This window comes from Semicossyphus pulcher, unplaced genomic scaffold, assembly GCF_022749685.1.
Source record: "Semicossyphus pulcher isolate SPU_LCO1_2020_fin unplaced genomic scaffold, fSemPul1.0.p SCAF_9, whole genome shotgun sequence".
Classification (NCBI taxonomy): domain Eukaryota; kingdom Metazoa; phylum Chordata; class Actinopteri; order Labriformes; family Labridae; genus Semicossyphus; species Semicossyphus pulcher.
Window position 1 is genome coordinate 31093159 of NW_027211770.1, and position 20041 is coordinate 31113199.

The window sequence follows — 20041 nt, forward strand, 5'->3', positions numbered from 1 at the left end:
CTGTTTTTTTCCATGGAGTCTGGTGAAGTTCTCGAGATTGATGTAACAGCTGTTTCAGGTTAAAAAAAACTTTGTTAAATACTTTGTGTTCCTTCTATTTCAAACTCTGCAGCTTTAATACATGACACTATAAGACCCCTAATGTTTCACATGAGCGTGCTCAGTGTATGTTTGTTAAAGGTCAACTAACATTGTGCTAAATGGACACATTCCTGCAGGCTTTGCAGTGTGTAATAAAAACTGAATTATGCACAAGTGGTTGATGCTGGGCCGTGACTAATATGTGGTGTGTGATGTGTGCATGGAAAGGTTAATCTGCACAGTCTAGATTACAATAACTTGACCCGGGGTGGTAATAAAATCCATTGTGTTGCCTAATAAGACCTGCCACGCTCTTTGATGTAGTTCAAGGCCTTATGAATACAGCAGGTGGTCTTTAAGTCCCACTTTCGAGAACAGTATTTAAATCAATAACGTGTTATTACCCCTAACAGAGATCTAATGGAGTAAAAAGGAGCCGAAAACGTGTTTCTGAGAATCCAAAGCCTGAGACTCGACTTGGACCTGAGGCATGATGACTCGGACGACTTGTGTGTGTTCATAAGTTTGAATGTTAGCTGTTAAATATAAAATGATCAAATTGTCAACATTCTGTCTAACTATCAAGTATGTACCCAGCGCAAACTGGGAGTCATGACGACTCAAAAAGCTCCCCGGTATGTGATCGTCATGATTGGATGACTGGCTGTCAGTCAAACTCCTCGCTATGGCAACAAGCAACATCAAAGCTCCCAAAGAGAAGCCTCATCAGTCGTACTCGTTACTACTCAACGCGGTCTCAGAGCAGACCATCATCATGGCTGCGTCTGTGCCAAGATAACACAGATACAATTCACTGTCAGACTTTGTTAACAGGTTATATAAACTGGCCAATAATATCGTTATTAGACGGGCTGCTAACACCTTGTGTTTTCTCCTTATAAAGACCGGATCCTACAGGTCAGAGTGCTGGAGCTAGGGTAGAAAAAAGTGACTTGACTCGGGACTTGAATTGCCTTAGAAAAAATGACTCGAGACTTGAGCAAAGATGACTTGGTCGCAACACTGGCTTTCACGTACGGAGCTAATAACAGAGCATCAGATCAGGTTAATCACATTGTGATCAATGCACATGGGGGGATAACCAGTACAGGATAATCAAAGCTAGTGAGTGGATTAAATCACATGTTGCTATGCAACACTTGTTTGACCTTGTCTTCAAAAGCTGAAGTCTCCAGGGATAGACTTAGACTTAGACTTAGACTCAACTTTATTGATCCCTTTGGGATGACTCCCTCTGGGAAATTCAGAAAGAGCTACTGGAGAGGCAGCCGTCTCCCACAGCGCTCAACTACAACATCTTACAAAACAGGAACCCTTTCTAAGGCTGAATTGGGGGAGTTCAAGAACTTACCTTAAACAGCTGATCCAGCAATCAGGTCGACTTTAAGCAGAAATAAAATGTGCAGATGTGTGCAAGAAAATAATGGCTCGATCCTTTAAAAAGAAGTAGATACCAGACAGATGGTGCTTACGCTTGCTTCATTTTTCACAAGATAAAGTATTAGATCCGAGACTTCTTCTGAACGGCTTATTTCCATGAAATTTTGTTCACAAATCTGTTTAAATCATCGTTACTCAGCACATTTAACAACACGATTATTATCATAGACTGTATATAGAGCGGACGTAGCCTCCAGGTCTGAAAAGTTAAAGGAGAAGTTTGGTTTTTTTAAACCAGGGCCCTATTTTTTTTCAAATTTGTGAAATGACTCATAGGAACAAAAACTTTTGGAATCGGTCCGTTAGATGTCCTCCGGCGTAGCCCCGATACGGTTGCAATAGCTGCAGCATAATCCCCTGGGGCAACTGCGCCCGATCAAAGTGCTTGTTTTTGCCACCGACAGGCTCAGCTTGTTACTCCAGGTGTCCGACAACATTATGGAAATGATTCCTACAAAGATCGTCCTTTTGTTCAAGAGTAAGGTCCTTTTTGAGAGAACAGAAGTCTGTTCAAGGAGAAGTCTCGAGCTGAAATCTCGCGGGTGGTGAGATGTTACCTGAACAGGACGGTGGAAACATGAGTTTTAGTTGGAGAGAGGATTTGTTTACGTAGACATCTGCCAGCGGGAATATATTTCAAAAGCCATGGCTGAATATTTACCTGATCATGATGAAGGTGAGGCATTTGAACCATCGCCCTGTTCAGGTAACAAAAATAAGTCTGACCTTACTTTTCTCTTGATTTATTCCCTCAGTAAATATTTTCAGCAAGGTAAAATTAAGATTTTTGTCAATGGAGTCTGGTTGCTTTGAAGAGAGCGATGTAAGGGCTGTTTCAGGCTAGGGGTCCTTTCTGTGATATCATTGGACAAACAATCCCAAGGATGACATCACAGCCATTTTTTCTTTATAGCTATAACAACAGGATCAATTCCAAAACTAAGGGATGATTTGTACGAAGGATTTAAACGATCTGAAGCCTTCTCTACTGTTAAACTGCGGCTCCAGATTTCTACTGTGTGGTTTATTCCCGTCTTCTATTGAGCACCTAAAACACTGTGCAATTCACTGCCTAAGAATTTTCCAGCACAGGGGATTCTTCTGCCTCCTCTGCCAGCTACTTAGACTGTGACCATGAGATGCTTTGGCCTCCTCTGTGGTGATGCTCGGGGGTTTTCAGCTGCCTGTTTGGTCGGCAGACAAAGAACAGACACAGGACTTGTCCATTGTAGAAACTCTGTTAAAGAGGTGATTCCAACAGAACTCTGCCAAACCAGGATGCATGGTTGCACTTAAATCTCACCTCACAAACTAACACTTTTACTTCCAAATGCTTCTGATTTAAAGCGAGAAAGTGCTGCTGAATTACAGTGAGGTTTGGTGCCTTTTTATCCCTCTTTAATGAGCCGCTCTGTGCCAGCAGATGTGTCTGGTGTGGCTTTTTCAGGAAGGATGGCATGCTGTATAATTAATGAGCCGGTGTTGGGTTCACAGCAGGGAAATAGTGCTGATCGCTCACCTTTAAGGACAAACACTTGCCAGAGGATACAGAAAAGTGGAGCAGAGTGAAAGTGAGGAGGACAGACGTTTTCAGCGTGGCTACTAGAGTCAAATCTGGGGAGAGCAAACTCCACGATGAAGCTTTTATGAGCTCTGAGACTGAAAATGTTGCAACACTCTCCACACTGACGTGACATGAAGATGAAACTCTCCCAGCTACTAACAAAGTTGAATCTCTAATATACACCTGGACTCATCCGGCATTGGAAAGGAATGACTGACATTAAAAGACTGAAAAGAGTTCAGACAAACAAGTGGACAATTTTTCTAAGTCGATGTGACGTGTAGTCGTTTTAAGCCCCTTTCACACGTGCTCTGCACTCCTGAAATATCCCCACATTGTCTGGGTGAACTGCATGTGAATGCGAATTTTTCATACCACGACTTTATGCAGCCTCCGAGAAAAATGTCCGCAAGAAGTCGAGGTGAGCCGATGCGTGAATGCAGCAGGTAATAGTCAGGAATATTCAGAACAGACAACGACATGCTTGATTATTTATGGTTCCTCATTTCACTATCGGCAAAATGTATTTTTCTTTTCTTTTCTTTTGTTATCATATCTTCTGTCGATCATTTGATGAGAGAAGTTAGCGAGTGGAGACGTGTGTTGCTTGGTAACAGTCAACGCTTTTCGAGTGTTCACATGGACACGCATCATAAGATCAGGCGCAGCTACGACCGGTGTCAGGCTTGGTGCACTCGGTGTGAATTCCAATAAAGAAGTCAGTCGTAGCTAAGACGGACGTAAGAGTTAAGACCTGTGTTTTTACGCCCAGCTGGTGCACTCGGCTCCAGGCGTGCCTGTGTGAAAAGGGCTGCCATGCAGGATACAGAGGTGTTGTCATTTATTTGAGCTGTGAGGCTGCTGGTTACTCAAAAAATCATTTATTTTCCACAAAAGTCACAGAGAGGACTATTAACCTCAGTGTTTCTTAATCCTGATGCCTTCCCTGCAGAGCACCATGGAAGCAGAACAATATGACAGTGTTGAAAGGAATCAAAGCTGAAAAGTAACACAAGTCAGGGCTCTTCTTGAGGCATTTTCACAAACCCTAATGGTGTGAGTGTGACTGTGAACTGCAGGCTTGACCTTTTGGAATGAAAACATGACTGCCCCCTCGTGGCAGGAGCACCTTTTAAACACAGCGTGAACCCTGAGAGAAAATCTAAGTGTTGAAACTAAAGGTCAAAGCAGAGTATCTATATTTTCTCCCATTATTATATTTCTGTTTTAAAGTTCAGGCAGCTTGTCGAAGCTTATCCAGGACATCGAATGAGCAGGCTCAGTTTCCATCACATCTCCATTCAAATACAGGACAGCAAAAAATGTAGCATGTAGGACAGCATAAATCTGCCACATCAAATGTCATTTTACGCTCAGTTTATTTCCACGTCGTCTCTTCAAACCTGGCACTAGCTGGCCTGTGATTTGGAGGTCAGTGTCCTCTCCCACTCCTCCTCCACCACTTTGTAAAGCTCCATAGTGGCTCTCGCATCCTCCACAGAAGAGTGACCCTTCCTCCCAGTCTGAGGACACAAGAGAGGACGAGTGTGACTCAATTAATAAAAACAGGGCATTTACCTTGTGGAACATGGGAGTTGCTGTTCTGCTGTTGCCTTGATTGGCTAACCAATTGAGACAACCAAAGACAAGCAACCCCCATGTTTTTCTGATGTAAAAGTCATTTACTGCATTCAAATTCATAACTGCCAGCTAAAGCAAACTACCAAAGGAATTCTAAAGGTTTTTAAAAAGTCATTTTGACGCCCAAAATATGTCAAAATAGAGAATTTCAACGACTCAAAATTCTTTGCTTCCTCTTACCTGGATGTCTCGGTTCAAGAGGGCCTTGGTGAGCCTCTTCAGGGAGGCACACTCCTTCTCCGCGAAGCCGGCCTTCTGGTTGAGCAGAGGGATTCGAGACGTGTCTCTGGTCATGGCAGAGGGGTGAGAGTAACAGAGGACCTTGAAGTCGTTGTGGACAGCGTGTCCAATCACCACCTTCCCCATGAGCAGCCTCAGGATCTGCCACCAGAAAAAACATCCACTCATTGAACTCCTTTGCTCTGTACAGTCCACTGCACCAAATTCTTAGTCATCTAAAATCATCTGACTTTACATTTCTTTATATTTCTGCTTTGGAAAAATGAAAATAGCTGAGCGATGTAACAGAGGACATACAGTATTATAACCAAACAATAATCTGTGGGAAATGACTTCCTTACCTCCTTCCTGGCTTCAGTGTAAGGCGTGGCATTGACGAGGTCACTGCGCCGGATGCCGCTCCATCGTGTGCGGTAGTCGGTGACAGGCACAGAGGGGTTGATGAATTTATCGTAAACTATGTCCCCTTCATAGTTCACCACACTGCAGCGAGCCAGCTGGCTGATGCTCCCCTTAGGTCCCGTTCCAACCATCTCACAGTCAATAGCCAGGTACTTAGTGGGGATTCCTGCTGCTGATGTCTTCGTGGTAGGTGGTTTATGGCTGCTCGATACAGAAGAGGCCGGGTTGGTGGTTGCTGATTTTGTGTTCACAGGTTCCTTTGGCTTTTCATGGCGGCTGTTGTTGTTCACAGTGACAGTGAAGGAAGGCAGACTGTGTATGGATGTTGAAGGCTTGTAGCTACAGTGTGAAGTGCTGGCTGTGCTGCTTGGAGTAGGTAAACATCTGTTATGTGTGGAAGCATGAAATGATGGCTCATTTGCGGGTGCTCCATTTTGGTGTGGAGCATGGCCATGTCTGAAATGTCCCCTTCTGTGGTTGTGTTGATGTTTGCCTTCTGTGTAGTCCTGTCGCTCCAAAAAACGCATCTTTTTCTTCAACCACTTATTTTTTCTGTTTTGGTTTCTTTTTGGAGCTCCCGTCTGTGCAGTTTCAGCAGGAGAGCACACGTTGATCCTAATGTCCGACATGGCTGAAGTCTAAAATACTGTGGCCTCAACACAAACTTCACACAAAGCAATTGTGTAGATCTGCTTATTTTGGCCTCCTCAAAAGTGTTTCACCCTCTGTCGTCCAGTTTGTACCAGCTCAAACCAGTTTAAATGTACCATCCTAAAAGACAAACACAATGTTATCAAAACCTGTCTGGATTTGCAGGATGCACCTGACTGACAGCAAGAGAAATAATGTAGGAGGGGCAGTTGAACGCATCAGATTTTTCACTTATTACAGGTAACAATAACATCATCCTATGGTGTTAATATTGTTTATGGTGACAGGACTCAGTGACAGCAGCACACATGTTTCAACTACATTACAGTAGCACTAAATCTGTGTGTATAACCCAAATAATATGTATTATATGACAGGGAACGACCCAAATTTGCTTCATATTCCACATTTAGGGTACCTAAAAATAATGTAATGGCTGCTGACTTAAAAATATGTACAAACAAGTTAAATCATCACCTCATGTTCTCAAAATGTTGAGATAATAACGTAACGGTGGTAAATCTCACTGTCGTTTGACAGATTAGCAAACACGGATGTTGACGTTAGCCACCAGCGACCGTTAGCTAGCTTGTCTGTGCTTTACTTAGCTAATTCCGTAACTCCGTGGATATTAATGTTTGGATACGATGGTAATCTAACGTAAATTTCGACTACGCATGTTTGTGAACATAAATAGGTTGATACCGATTGATTCACTATTAGGAAAACCTCTGAAAATAACTTTGTGAAATGTAAAACCAGACCTTCTGCACACTGTGGACCGCACGAGTCTTCCTGCTAACAACAAACTTTTCATATCCGGGTCATGATGCATTCAATGACAACTAGAAATTGGGAGAATATTTACCATAACTAGTATTAGTAGAGGCCTTTCAGGACAAAGTTTATAGAGATTTACAGAGTCTGACTTTATTTGGACGTTCATCAGTGAAAATCACAATAATCTAAAAACTGACATAAGCTACACAGAAGTTAAGTACTAACCAAAATAAAGTAACCTCACAAATTCTGCGACATATACACTCACTGAAGCCCAAAGTGGCGACGTCATTTAATTCTGGATCAATAATAATACCCCATAAACAGCCACCGATATAGCCTTTAAGTTGTTGTGACATGATTTAATGTAGCTGGACTTATTTTACTCATTTGTAACGCGAACGTACGAGCGCCGACCACCTAAAGCGGAATTAATGAGTAGCATTTGAACGCATCAGCATTTTACATGTGAACGTTACAGTTAGCTAGCCTGGTGGCTAAACACAACAAGCATTTGAGAAATGATACGCACAATATTTGCGTTATGAATGCCGAATTTAAGTACAATGCGAGTCATTAACTTTCGAGTTATTTTAGACACACTTTGTCTAACTTAAAAAGATAACGTAGCATTAACAAGCTAACTTATGTTAGCATTAGCTCGCCTATAAGTCCCATGTCAGTGAAACAGTCAGCAGCACGAGATGTGGAGATGTTTACACCGAGCCTGACAGCAGAAGAGCAGAGAGAGCTGGCGGAAAGACTCACATCGTTCCTGTCCCTGTACAGCCACCTGTCCAACTCCTATATAATCGTAAGTATCGATAACTGTCTGCTTTTACAGGTTACAGCCTTCCCATTCAAACATAGCTGTGTCAGGGAAGTGATTGCTTTGTTTTGATTTGAAAAATAACACTCATAGCATCACGTAGCCTTGGCAACGAAGCTGTTTTTATTTTGTCCCTCTTGTTTGAACATCAACAGCAGCAGTGATACATAAAGATAAGAATAAGAATACATGAAGAAGAAGAATTTGTACTCTCGAGTTGGGAAGCACTTTATAAAAACGGTCCTTCACTTCTTTTTGTACATTTGGACAGCTGTATTCAGGTCCCATCATTTCGTAGTTTCTCCTCTAATTGTAGGTTTGTTATTCCCCTCCAGGAGTTCTTCACCGAAGATCTCTGGCACACATTATCCAGCTCCTGGCAGCCGGTTCTGCAGGACCTGTCATACCCACAGATTGCAGACCTATTACTGGATGCCGCACATGGAGACAAGAGGAGGTACTACTGGTTTGTAATCAGGCCCTTTAGAAATTATTTTATTATGGGGTTTTATATGTGCCAAAATCAGGTAAAATTACATCAGAGCAACATAAATACAACAAACAAGCAACTAACATGCCTGAATGACATTCAAAGCAGCACAGTCAAACGACAGAGAGTGCTTAAGATGACAGAAGTAATAGTTCAAAGTTAAATAAACAGACAAATGTTTGTCACATATTCAGTGGACATATACAGTGTGCATTTAATATTATTTTGGCACAAATTATACCCCATAACATATGTTTTTAGTCCAGACTTATGGGGGGTCTCAGGCTGCAGATCATTTCATAATGCGTCCAACAAAAGATCAATCCGTTTGGAAAGGTCATATGTAGACATGCTTAAAGCAAGAGGATGTGGTCTTCTCAAACAGCCTGATTATTCTCTGTTAATGTTGAATGATTTAAATATTAACCACACAGAATGTGTCTTTGCAGATATCCTTCGGTGTGGCCTCTGTCCTTGCTGTCGTTCCGCGCCACAGCTCACGCTCTGGCATTTCCCAGAGAGCAGAGACGGGAGCAATGCAGGACGGCCGGCTCGGTGAAACCCGAGGAGTTCCTGGAAAACCAGAGTCAGAGCTCACTGCTGGGTCACATATTCAGGAAACATGTCAAGCCCAAGAAGCAGCATGAGATCCGCAAGCTGGGCACGGTACAGGAAACTTTATTTTAAGTTCATAGACTTTTTCCTTTTTTCTACAGCGTTTCTAATGTTTCTTTTTTTAATCCCAGCTGGTGAAACAACTTTGTGAGCAGACTGACTGCAGCAGAGTGGTGGATGTCGGCTCAGGACAGGTATCATATCATCACTCATTTTTTAGCAATATATGTACAGTACCTAAAAGCAATTTGACTCAATGCCAAATCACATCTTCATCTGTGCATGGCAACTATAATTATTATTATCATTATCGTTTGACCATTAATTAAATTATCAACTGTCAGCTAATGTCAGTTTTTAACACATGTGCACACCACATTCATAGGGAGTAAATCATTACATAAATAAAATAGATTTTTTCGCTGCTCTCCTCTGAACAGGGTCATCTGACTCGCTTCCTGTCCTTCGGGCTCGGGCTGTCTGTGACTGCGATAGAGGCTGATCACACCCTGGTTTCCATGGCGTCTAAGTTTGACGGACAGCTACTGTGGGCCTTGGAGAAGGACAGGCAGAAAAAGGTTGGTATACTATTAATCCGTGGACAGAGATATTTTTTTGAACAAAATTAAATGATCAAAATCACTTTTGTAACAGCTTCTTGAAGCTTTTCGCAGCATGTCCTCTTCCTCTTACTTATTTCTTAAAGGGTTAGCATTGATGATTAAAGCATCTTTAAGTGGACTTGAGCTTCATCTCCTGCTTCACATGATCCTTCCATGAGCACCAAACTTCTTTCTTCTTCCTAGAACGGCTCCTCTCTGCTCCCAGTATCACACTCCTCTCCGCACCATGTGGCAGGTTGGGTAAACCCCAAGGCATCATGGGAGGACTTCATCAAGCAGCTGAGTTCTGCAGTCTGTGTCCATGAAGGTCCCCGAACTCCATCTGGACCCAGCAAGAAGAGACTGCGGGGCTCTCATGTGGTCCAGACTTCATCACATCCAGACTCTGATTTTCCCTCGCTGGACTCTGAAATGACTTCACAACCACTGTTGAGCCGGAGTGAGTCTGAGGAGGAGTCCTGCTGCTCGTGTGTGCTGCCAGTCTGTGAGGAGGGTGTCCGTCCTGGTGTAAACAGCTTACAAGGATACCCAGACTTTGTCCTGACTGGTCTACACGCCTGCGGTGACCTCAGCGCCACCCTCCTCCGCCACTTTGTCAACTGCCCTCATGTAAGTGGCATCACCTCTGTGGCATGTTGCTACATGAAAATCACAACTAAAGAAAACCCCACCCCTCCAGGACTAGTGGAACGACCCGCTCCGCCGACACCAGGCCAGGAGTCGCCTCCCTCAGAGTTCGGCTACCCGATGAGCTCCTGCGTGCGGGGGCTGCCGGGACATCAGCTGTCATATAAGGCGCGAGAGGGGGCGTGTCACGCTGTCGAGGACTACATACGGAGGCTGCGGGAGGAGAGCGAGCTGCTGAGGACGCACTGTTACCGGGCCACGCTAGAGACCTTCATCAGGGATACGAGGCCGGATCTACGCAGGGCGGGAATCCAGACCATAAAGAAAGCACACTTATTACCGTTTACAGAGTGAGTCAACACGACACATATATTCTCTAAAGTTACAGCAGAGTTACAGCTTAAATGCTGCCCATAAGAGGTTTTTGTCACTTAAAATGCTGGATAAAAGCATGTCCCTATTTAAGATGGATTGAAACCCTGCAGTTATTCAATAAAACTCAGTATTATGATTATTCACAGCACTAATCTAAGATATATCTCAGGTACGCCCGTCTGGGTCTGGCTCGGGTCGGCCTGCCTCCCGGGCTGCATCTGGATCCGGAGCAGGTGGAGGCCATGTTGAAGCAGCAGGGCCGGGTGGTGGTGTACTTCAGCCTGGCCCTGCTTCTGGCTCCTGTGGTGGAGACGCTGGTGCTGCTGGACAGGATGATGTACCTGCAGGAGAACGGTGAGCTGCTGGACACATTTTGGGGTTTAAATGAGTAACAGGTACAACAGGTTTTGGAATTTCTCCAGTAGATTTCTTCAGCCTGCAGTGGTGATCAAAATGCGTCCACTAAAAGTTCTTGTTGTTTCCACTGACAGGCTCAGTTTGTTATTCTAAGTGTGAGACAACATGACAGAAAGAAAGACCTTTTTGTTACAGAGGAAGATGATTCTGTTAAACCACAAACAGACATTACATCGCTCTCTGCAAACACACCAGACTCCATTGACAAAAACGGTAATTTAACCTCCCAGATCATGGGAGTGGTCTACATTTTTGTACATAAAGGGCCAGTTCGCCGATTTTCCACCTCAGTCCTATCATGCTATTATGGGGAGCTAATGCCATTATGCCATTGAAAAAATTCAATTTGGCTCTGTGCCTTCGGAGGACGCCATCTGCTTCTCCAGTGGGCCCTGGAAAACCTCCGCCAGACTACGTAAAACGCGTCATCTGGTGGAGGCCAGGGAGCTCGCTAAACTACACTTCCTCAGTCTAGGATGCCCGCAAACCACACACCGTCTCGTTCACAATCGTCAAAAAATAGATGTTGATGTTTTAGACGATCCACCGGTATATTCTCAGCCCGCTCTGAGCCGTCACCTGCAGCAAAAACACTAGTATTTCACTCCACCGTCTCTCACTGGGCCGTTCCTTTCAGAGGGAGGGGCGAAATGCATGCTGGGTGTTGTAGGATTGTAGAATGGGCATTACAGAGAACGCCAGCTTTGACTGACAGTGGCTTTTTCCAGGGGAGAATTTTGTTATGTAGCTTATTCTTGCTCTTGGCCTTCATACACTCATCACGCTGCACTTTGTGCTGTTTTCATAGCTGCTTGAACAAGTTAGTCGTGTTGCTTAGCGACGCAGACGCAGGTTTCATGACCTCTTTGCATATCATTTTGTCTTGTTAACATCACTTGTCCTAAACCTGATATAATTTCAAACAAGCGATGACGAGCTGTTTTCGGGGGACCAGCACTCTTACTAAATTCTCTTCCGTCTGCAGGTGTGGACAGTCAGCTGGTTCCTCTCTTTGACCCAAACTTCTCTCCAAGAAACTTTGTGCTGGTGGCTCTGAAGTCTCGAGGATAAAGAGGAGGAAAACAGGAAGTCAAAGTACTGTTGTTACTCCTGTGTGGAAGAACAAAAGGGAAGTCTTAATGTTCTTTTCATTTTAGATTTTAAATAATAAAGGGAAGGTTTTCCTGGACATCCTTCAACATATTTTTTTTTACCAGAATCAGAACATGTCTCTCTTTCAGCTTCAATGTAAAACTGAACCATGCTCCAGATCTAAAGCGCTGGTATGTTTTTGTCAGGTTTTGTTGACATCATGCACGTCACACTGGTTCCCACTCTGTGTCCTTGTGATGCACAGACACAATCATGTGTCTGCCTTTTGTTTTTGCTTTCGTTTCTGCACGCTCAAATATGTGTGATATGTGGTTTGACTTGTTTTTTAGTCTATTCATTCCTCCGTGTCCTTTTTTGTAAAGCAGCAATGGAGCTCTGATGTATCTGTAACTCGAAAGCAATAAACAAAACCGAGACTGATATTCGTGTCCAGGCGTCCTCACTGATAAATTAAGGCACTGAGAAAGGAGACAATAATGTGGTGCCTCTTAGGGAGAAAAGCTGACCACATTTCCTCTCACTGCTGTCTTTTAAGGTCAGCCTGTGCAGCTTCAGTGTTTGTTTACAGAAAAACAACTACAGGGCACTGCAGGCAGAGTTGTTTTTTACACATTACAACATGTTTACAGCTTTATTTTCTCGTTGTGAAATATTTTCCATGCAGGTTTTATTGTTCCAGCTTTTGTACAAATAATTCTCACCCCCCCTAAAGTTAGTCAGAAAGCGCACAATCACAACCAGATGTCTAACAAAGCTCTCTTAGAATAAGGCTGCTGCTCTGGGACCAGTTAGGCTCCCGCTTTGTGTTGAGCATCTTGTTGATTTGCGACCTTCCCAGTGGTCCTAAATCAGTGCTGTTTGTAGAAACTCCATTCGTGGACTCCTACTCCACCTCCTGAGCAGAGCAGCAGAGACACACTGGTATCACACCTCCAGAAGCTTTGTCAAACAGCACAGGGCAGGTCTGAAGATAAACGAGAGCCATGAAGAATTTAGCCTTGGTGGTTTTGGGTTTGCTGCTGTCCTCTCAGCAGGGACATAGCATCAGAGACAACAGGGCAAACTGCAAGCCAGTGACCTCCAGCTTTTGTCAAGGTTTGGGTTACACCACGAGCCTCAGTCCCGGAGGAGTTACAGGCTATAACCTGCGGGAGATCGGTCAGATGGTGGAGACTGCTTGCTCACCGTATGTCGCCACACTCATGTGTCGTGTTGTCGTGCCTGAATGTGGCTCGGAAGACGACAGCCGGATGAAGCCATGCCGAGCTCTCTGCGAGAAGGTCAAATCGGACTGCGAGCCTGCCTTCAGAGCCAAGAGGTTGACCTGGCCGATGAGGCTCCGGTGTGAGTCTTTACCAGAGAATAACTGTGTACCTGTGAGTATGAGGGGACGTTTGTTGTTTTATTTTCATGATATAAAATGGAATCAGTGGCTTGTTCAGGTCTGGTTTCACATTTTGGAAGATTGTAAGGTTTGCATGATAAGATGTTTTCAATTTTAAGGAGGCAGTTAGCTTAGCTTAGCATTAAATGACTGGAAACAGGGAAAACAGCTAGCTTAGCTCGATCAAAAGACAACATAAAGTTCCTGCTAGTTCCTTTAAAGCTAACTCATTAGCACATCATATTTTGTTTGTTTAATCTGCACCATAAACTGCATAAAAGACAGGATGTAGCCACTGTGACATCACCAACTGGCTAGTGAATTCCTGTCGCCATCTTGCTTTTTTTGGGGCCATAGGCGACCCTATTTAGACTCGATGCTGGACACGATGCAGTGTTAAGTTTCTACCTGAAGTGACAGGCTGCTTTGGTCGTGACTTGTCAATCACAGGTGGCCCCGCCCTAAACCCTCCCCTCTTTCTGGTCTGTGTGACTCTCAGTGGGAGCATCAGTGACTAAATGAACATCATGCTGTGTTGAAGAAGACTTGAAACTAGAGATTGAGACCATAAACTCATTAGGAACATGTTTACTGAGGGAATAAATCGGGAGAGACGTAGGAACACTTTCTCACAGACTTATTTTGGCAACACGTAAAGTCACCCCCTGGTGGCCATTAGAGAGAATGCATGTTTAGTTTAAAAAAATCTTGTTATGTTCAGTGTATGATCTGTTTTTCAGCCTGCTGTAGCTTTCAATGTAAAATGTCAGCTTATGGTTTAAAGTTATAATCTCGAAGTTCTCAGTTTCGTTCTATTTGGCGGCACCTCATGGCGATAAAAGGCACTCGTGGGTGCATATGTCCCAGACAACCAGACGTCTTTGTGAGGGGTATCTGTCTCCTCATTGAACTTGCAACAAAGAGGCATATTCGCTAAAATGTAGAAGCATTTCTCTAAAGGTAAGGGTGAAAATGAAAAAGAGGCACCATTACTACAGTGCACAGTTTGGGTTTAATTGGGTTTAAAAAAACATCAACAAAGTGGTCATATAAACATCTGGGCAAGCCAAAGGTCCTCCTAAGCCCACCATTTGTGTCAACCCGAAGACAAACCGCCCATTGTCCTGCTTTTTTGCAAGTTGCACGATGCAGAAACAGGCAAAAGGAGCAAGTGTACTTATTATTGGGGGAAACTACAGAGCAACAGTATTGTGTATTCATACATCACTGATACGTGTTTTTGTTCCAGGGTCAACAAAGCCGTGTTGCACCGACTCCTCCCCCTGCAGCATGTGAGACAATCACTGTCCCTCTCTGCAAAGACCTGCCCTACACCGAGACGATCATGCCCAACATGCTCGGCCACAGAACTCAGGACGATGCAGGCCTGGAAGTACATCAGTTTTTCCCACTCGTGAAAGTGCAGTGCTCCCCTCAACTGAAGACCTTCTTGTGCTCCATCTACACTCCTGAGTGTGAGGCAGGAAAGCCTCAGCCTCCCTGCAGAACGCTCTGTGAACAGGCACGCTCTGGCTGCGAATCACTGATGAACAAGTTTGGCTTCCAGTGGCCTGACTCCCTCAACTGTGAAGCATTTACCACCGAGTCCTGTGAACGCGTAAGTCTGTTCATTTTGTCTCCAACATGACGATGAACAAATGTTTGCAATGACGAATTTGCCTTATAACTACAATTCAGTAGAAGACACCATCTCACATCTAAATCTATGTAAGTCACAGACTACAGACTTTGCAAAGACTGAGTAACTTGCAGGACCATTACTTACAAGACATGCTCCAAACACAGGAGCACGTAGGGATGCTGGGGTCGACCAAGAGGAACTTGCCACAAACAAAAGAAGGAGGTTCACTTGTAGTTGAGAAAAAGCATACAAGAGCAAACATATCGTAAATTTAAAAATCACTCATTTATGTTTGTGTTCTTCCAGAGACCAGCCTTCTTTCTTCCAACAACACCCCCATCAAAATGTGAGACAATCACCGTCTCTCTCTGCAGAGACCTGCCCTACACCGAGACCGTCCTGCCGAACCCTCTCGGCCACCTAACTCAGCAGGAGGCGGACCTGGCAGTACAAACGTTTACACCTCTTGTCCAGGTGGAGTGCTCGCCCCATCTGAAGCCATTCTTGTGCTCCGTCTACACTCCAGAGTGTGTTTCAGGAAGACCTATACCTCCCTGCAGATCGCTGTGTGAGCGGGCACACTCCGGGTGTGAATCTCTGATGACCAGGTTCGGGTACAAGTGGCCGGAAGCCCTCAGGTGTGAAAAATTTACAACGGAGTCCTGTGAACGCGTAAGTATGCTCTCTTTAACTCCACAACACAGACTTTATATAAGCAGTGGACTAAGCCCTGGTATCGTCACAACTTGGTTTGTGGACAGACAATTTTCAAGGCCCAAGTTCAGCATTATGGCCGTCACCATCTTTGTTTACTTAGTCACTAACGTACATGTGATCTAATAGCAAACTATGACGCTGTCTGCAGAGCTTTCCACAGGAAGTAAACCTTCTTGCAGTCACTGTGTGTCACCAACTATTTGGCCACTGTAGAAAAATCACTCCTATACCAGGCCACTCGAGTCAGGCCAAAGGAAATGTACCTTTTAAGTGACCTTGTGCACTTGTTTTTTTCCAGTACGGAGTGGGCAGCAGCGGGGGGATCTGTGAGCCCATCACCATACCGATGTGCCATGGCCTGCCCTACAACCAGACCCTCACTCCAAATCTTCTGGGACACGCGAGTCAAAGAGAGGCGATGGTGAAGATGTCCTTTTTCAACTCCTTCGTGCAAGCTATGTGCTTAGTGGACATCCGCCTCTTCGTGTGTATGGTGTACGCCCCCAAGTGTGTGGCCGGGGAAGTGCAGCGGCCCTGCAGGTCCTTTTGTCAGAGAGCCAAACGGGGCTGCGAGGGTTTGATGACCAGCTTTGGCGTTTCCTGGCCAGAGGAGCTGCAGTGCAGCTCATTCCCAGAGGAGATGTGCATAACAGTACGTTTTTGACAGCTTGTGAATGACTGAAGATTTGGTGAAGAAAATGAATCTAAATGTTTTCTGACTTCTTCTTTTCTTCTTTTTTCACAGGAAGACAGCAGGCCGGAGGTATTTCAGCTAAACTATTATTTTACTCCAACTAAAAAGTTTTCTAATTGCTCAGGTTAAAACCTGTGCAACTTAAAATGTAGAAGCCGGTGAAGGATGATGCTCCATTCCTACACTGGTGACTCCTACTGGTGGGTGAGGGGCTAATCTGAGAGGGATTTCATGTGCTTTGCCCAATAAAGCTTCTTACACAACTTTTAACAGAAGAGGACATCAGTGGTACAAGCTCATACCGACATACGCTACATTTTACCTCACAGAGTACAGGAGTTGCTTGTCTACCGCTACCTGAATTGGTTGGTTCTGTCATGATATTGTTGTGCTTTTTTTTAAATCTTCCATCCATCCATTCTCTATACCGCTTATCCTGTTGAGGGTCGTGGTAAGCTAATCCTAGCTGTCATTGGGCGAGAGGCCTTTCACGCTCACTTTCACCCCTACGGGCATTTCTAGAGTCACCAATGAACCTAACGAGTCTTTGGACTGTGGGAGGAAGCCGGAGTACCCGGAGGGAACCCACACATGCACAGGGAGAACATGCAGACTCCACATAGAAAGGCCCACAATGTCTGAACTGGGATTCAAACCAGGAAACTTCTAGCTGTGAGGCGACAGTGCTAACCATTTAAAACAACCAATAAATCTCGTAATACCACACGACAACAGACAAGTTGATGCAATGGTGTAGCAGCAACTCCCTTGTTGTGCAAGCTTAAATGAAGTCAGTGTCAGTGGAGTCTGGTGGCTGAGAATAGAGAAATTGAATCTATCTCTGTAGGGATCCTTTCTGTAATGTTGTCACACACTTAGAATAACAGCCTGAGCCTGTCAGTGGAAACAACAAGAACTTTTAGTGGACGACCTTTGAGGTGACACATTTGCCCCATCACAGCAGCCATTACAGCCTGTTTCACTGCTGCAGGCTGACGCAATCTACAGAAGGAATTCCAAAACTTTTTGTATTTATTGCTCATTTAGACCCCAAAATATGGAAGAGAAATGCAGCCAAGGTTTAAAAATGTTTGAAAAATCCCTGACAATTCTCTATGCATATTTTGTGCAAATGTATTTAACTTATAAATAGATTTATCAGGTTCTGTTGTATGTTGTGTGAAGCAGGAACCTCACTTGTCCTTGTTTCCTACAGATGCTCACTGCAGAAGGTGTTGTTGACAAGCTCAACGCTGGTGGCTATTCTGTTCGTGGCAAATGTCAGTTTATTTTCTATTTATTCTTATCAAACTATATTACCAATGACACATTTTATATACGAATGATCCGATTTATTTCCCCACTGTAGCCCTGACTCTCAGGACAGCTCGCCTCCTGCTGACTCTGGTGGACGTATCCTTTGTTCGGTCTTCATTGCTTGTAGTGTAACTACTCGGTACTTAGTTATGATACACTACTGGTCCCAGGGTCAATGATTCTGTCCATCTAGACATTAAGAAATCTGTACTTTCCGATACATCAGCATCTTTTGTGGTGGGACCAGAGAATGAGGTTGGGTCAGGTCCGGTCTTTAACGTTAAAAGAAAATGATAAGGTGCCACAGATATTTTTTTTTGCCCAGTGTGCCCAGTTTATAAAATTTGATGCAAGCTGGTCCAGTATTTTTCTTGCATCATTTGCATCATTTATCATGCTTCAATATATGTTGATTTCCCAAACACAACATCATAAAAGGTGAGGTCTACCGTAGGCAGACGTAGGTGACAGGATGCGATTCTTAAACCTTGCTAAACATACTTTGTGTGTTTGTATGAGACATATAAGGAGGGCCATTGCAAAGTGACAATAACTGACCCTAGGGGGTGAGAAGGCGTTGGACATTCGTAGGATTATGTAGGCATAATCCGAGGTGTTCCAGATGGGATATATAATCCCTCCAGCGAGCTCGAGGTCTGCCCCGGGGTCTCCTCAATGTGAAGGAGTAGCGGCTCTACTCCGAGCTCCCTCCGGATGTCCGAGCTCCTTACCCTATTTTTGAGGCTGAGCCCAGACACCCTGCAGAGGAAACTCATTTCAGCCGTTTCCTTATCTGCAACGTCATTCTTTCAGTCACTACCCACAGCTCATGACCACAGGTGAGGGTTGGAATGTAGATCGACTGGTAAATCGAAAGCTTTGCCTTCAGCCTCGGCTCTGTCGTCACCATGACGGTCCAGTACAACGCCTAGATTACTGCTGAAGCTGCACCAACCAGTCTGGCAATTCAAGACCCTGAGATACTTGAACTCCTTCAATTGAGGCAGAAACTCACTCCCCACTTGGGGAGAACAATCTACCCTTTTCCGGTAGAGGACCATGGCCTCAGACTTGGAGGTGCTGACCCTTATCCCAACTGCTTCACACTCAGCCCTTATGCCTGCTGGAGGTCCCAGTTGGATGAAGCCAACAGAACCACATCATCTGCAAAAAGCAGAGATGAAATTCTGAGGTCGCCAAACTCCAGAGTAGTTAGTTAATATCAAGATAAATGCTATCTGCTTTACCGACCAAGACCTCCAAACTGGTTCTGAATGCAATCTTAGACTTGTCCGTCGGTTGTAGTAGGAGCTATGATGCACTAAGGTGTTGAGCTACTTCAATCCATTTAAGCTCTTTAATCAGCACTTTCAGGCAGACAAGACTGGAGACCTGGATCAGGTGGAGGTCTTCAAAATGGAGCACTATGTGGCTGTGGCCAGGAGGGAGTATGTGGAGAGCTACGCGAAGAGGAATCCTCCCGCCGTCACTCAGGTCCAGCTGAGGAAGGCTCTGACTGCCCGTGGTAATACATCACATTTTTAACAGTACAGTAGCGACACACAGATTTCACTGAGCCCAATTCATCAGGCTAACTTCATTTGTGAATTGCTTTTCATCCATAATGCAGAGTTTAATTTAGATGAGGAAACCTTCAGGATTCTCTGGCGTGATCACCACTCCGAAGGTGGGATCGACTACGATGACTTTGTGGCCGTCCTCACAAAACTTCAGATCCTCAGAGGTAACGGAAACCAAATTTAGCTGTGCATTAATAATACCAAACGTTAGCTACACATGTGCCAACAATGTGTGTGTCAAATTGAGTGCTGTTACTTTAAGAATAACCCCAGTGCTATATGGTTTAGCAAGGTGCCTCTGTAACTCTATAACTTTGATAGAACTTGTGATGCTAATTTTGGCTAGCAAAAAAATGGCCTCCAACAAAAAGTACTCACCAGATTATTTTGTCATAATTTTACAACAGAAGACAAGAATCCCAGATGAGCTGTAATTCAGATTTTTCCCTGTCAAAATGTGGATTTTATTTTATTTGACCTTCTTACAAAATTTGATTCAGTGTGTTTTTGTTTGTGATGAATTGGAGGGTGTTTTCGTTCTGGATTGTTGTTCATGTTAGAGAGCAGTTTTGGGTATCTGGGATCATCAGGTTTGGATTAAATAATATCGACAATATGAAAACAATTCCTGACTTAATAACCGGTAGATACTGCACAGAAACACTGCAGATGTTTAAATTATATATTTGCTTCCTGTCTCAGATCGTTTCCGGGCACAGCTGCTCAGTTTGCCCTGCGACTGTGAGGTCGCCAGCTTCTCTTTCAAACAGGTGAGTTTAAATGTTTTCATTAATTCTG

General features: G+C 44.2%; 3 protein-coding genes across 6 annotated transcripts in view; 2 read left to right on the forward strand and 1 right to left on the reverse strand.

Annotated features, from left to right (window-relative positions):
- Positions 1-3992: 3992 nt before the first annotated feature.
- isg20l2 (interferon stimulated exonuclease gene 20-like 2) lies at positions 3993-7662 on the reverse strand. Of its 3 annotated transcripts, none has more exons than XM_069656434.1 (4): positions 7589-7662; positions 5329-6160; positions 4928-5128; positions 3993-4629 (listed from the first exon to the last, which is right to left on the reverse strand). In XM_069656434.1, exons 2-4 carry the CDS (start codon positions 6016-6018, stop codon positions 4516-4518), a joined length of 1005 nt encoding a protein of 334 aa, XP_069512535.1. In that variant the 5' UTR covers positions 6019-6160; positions 7589-7662; the 3' UTR covers positions 3993-4515. The 3 variants fall into 3 exon arrangements, with proteins under 3 accessions (XP_069512535.1, XP_069512533.1, XP_069512534.1); XM_069656432.1 differs by lacking the exon at positions 7589-7662 and adding an exon at positions 6805-6837; XM_069656433.1 differs by lacking the exon at positions 7589-7662 and adding an exon at positions 6518-6786.
- mettl25b (methyltransferase like 25B) lies at positions 7395-12312 on the forward strand. The gene is made up of 8 exons (XM_069656444.1): positions 7395-7634; positions 7985-8106; positions 8589-8805; positions 8886-8948; positions 9195-9332; positions 9561-10354; positions 10549-10733; positions 11782-12312. The coding sequence occupies exons 1-8, from the start codon at positions 7497-7499 to the stop codon at positions 11865-11867; spliced, it is 1743 nt and encodes a 580-aa protein (XP_069512545.1). The 5' UTR covers positions 7395-7496; the 3' UTR covers positions 11868-12312.
- A 3698-nt stretch (positions 12313-16010) lies between these two features.
- Positions 16011-20041, forward strand: part of LOC138584248 (uncharacterized) — a 38039-nt gene continuing 34008 nt past the window's right edge. For both annotated transcript variants that reach the window (XM_069656437.1, XM_069656436.1), the window contains exons 1-7: positions 16011-16304; positions 16398-16415; positions 17563-17626; positions 17716-17759; positions 19038-19188; positions 19294-19407; positions 19946-20013. In XM_069656437.1, coding sequence (XP_069512538.1) covers positions 16071-16304; positions 16398-16415; positions 17563-17626; positions 17716-17759; positions 19038-19188; positions 19294-19407; positions 19946-20013 — 693 coding nt within the window. In that variant the 5' untranslated portion in view covers positions 16011-16070. The remainder of the gene's footprint in view (positions 16305-16397; positions 16416-17562; positions 17627-17715; positions 17760-19037; positions 19189-19293; positions 19408-19945; positions 20014-20041) is intronic.

Excerpts from the sequence above, each read along its gene's own strand:
- mettl25b (XM_069656444.1), top strand. The coding sequence starts at position 7,497 with ATGTCAGTGAAACAGTCAGCAGCACGAGATGTGGAGATGTTTACACCG. Across the intron at positions 8,949-9,194 it reads TGGATGTCGGCTCAGGACAG|GGTCATCTGACTCGCTTCCT; the intron begins GTATCATATCAT and ends TCCTCTGAACAG. Across the intron at positions 10,734-11,781 it reads GATGTACCTGCAGGAGAACG|GTGTGGACAGTCAGCTGGTT; the intron begins GTGAGCTGCTGG and ends TTCCGTCTGCAG.
- isg20l2 (XM_069656434.1), bottom strand. The coding sequence starts at position 6,018 with ATGTCGGACATTAGGATCAACGTGTGCTCTCCTGCTGAAACTGCACAG. Across the intron at positions 5,129-5,328 it reads ACACTGAAGCCAGGAAGGAG|ATCCTGAGGCTGCTCATGGG; the intron begins GTAAGGAAGTCA and ends TTCTGGTGGCAG. Across the intron at positions 4,630-4,927 it reads TCTTGAACCGAGACATCCAG|ACTGGGAGGAAGGGTCACTC; the intron begins GTAAGAGGAAGC and ends TTGTGTCCTCAG.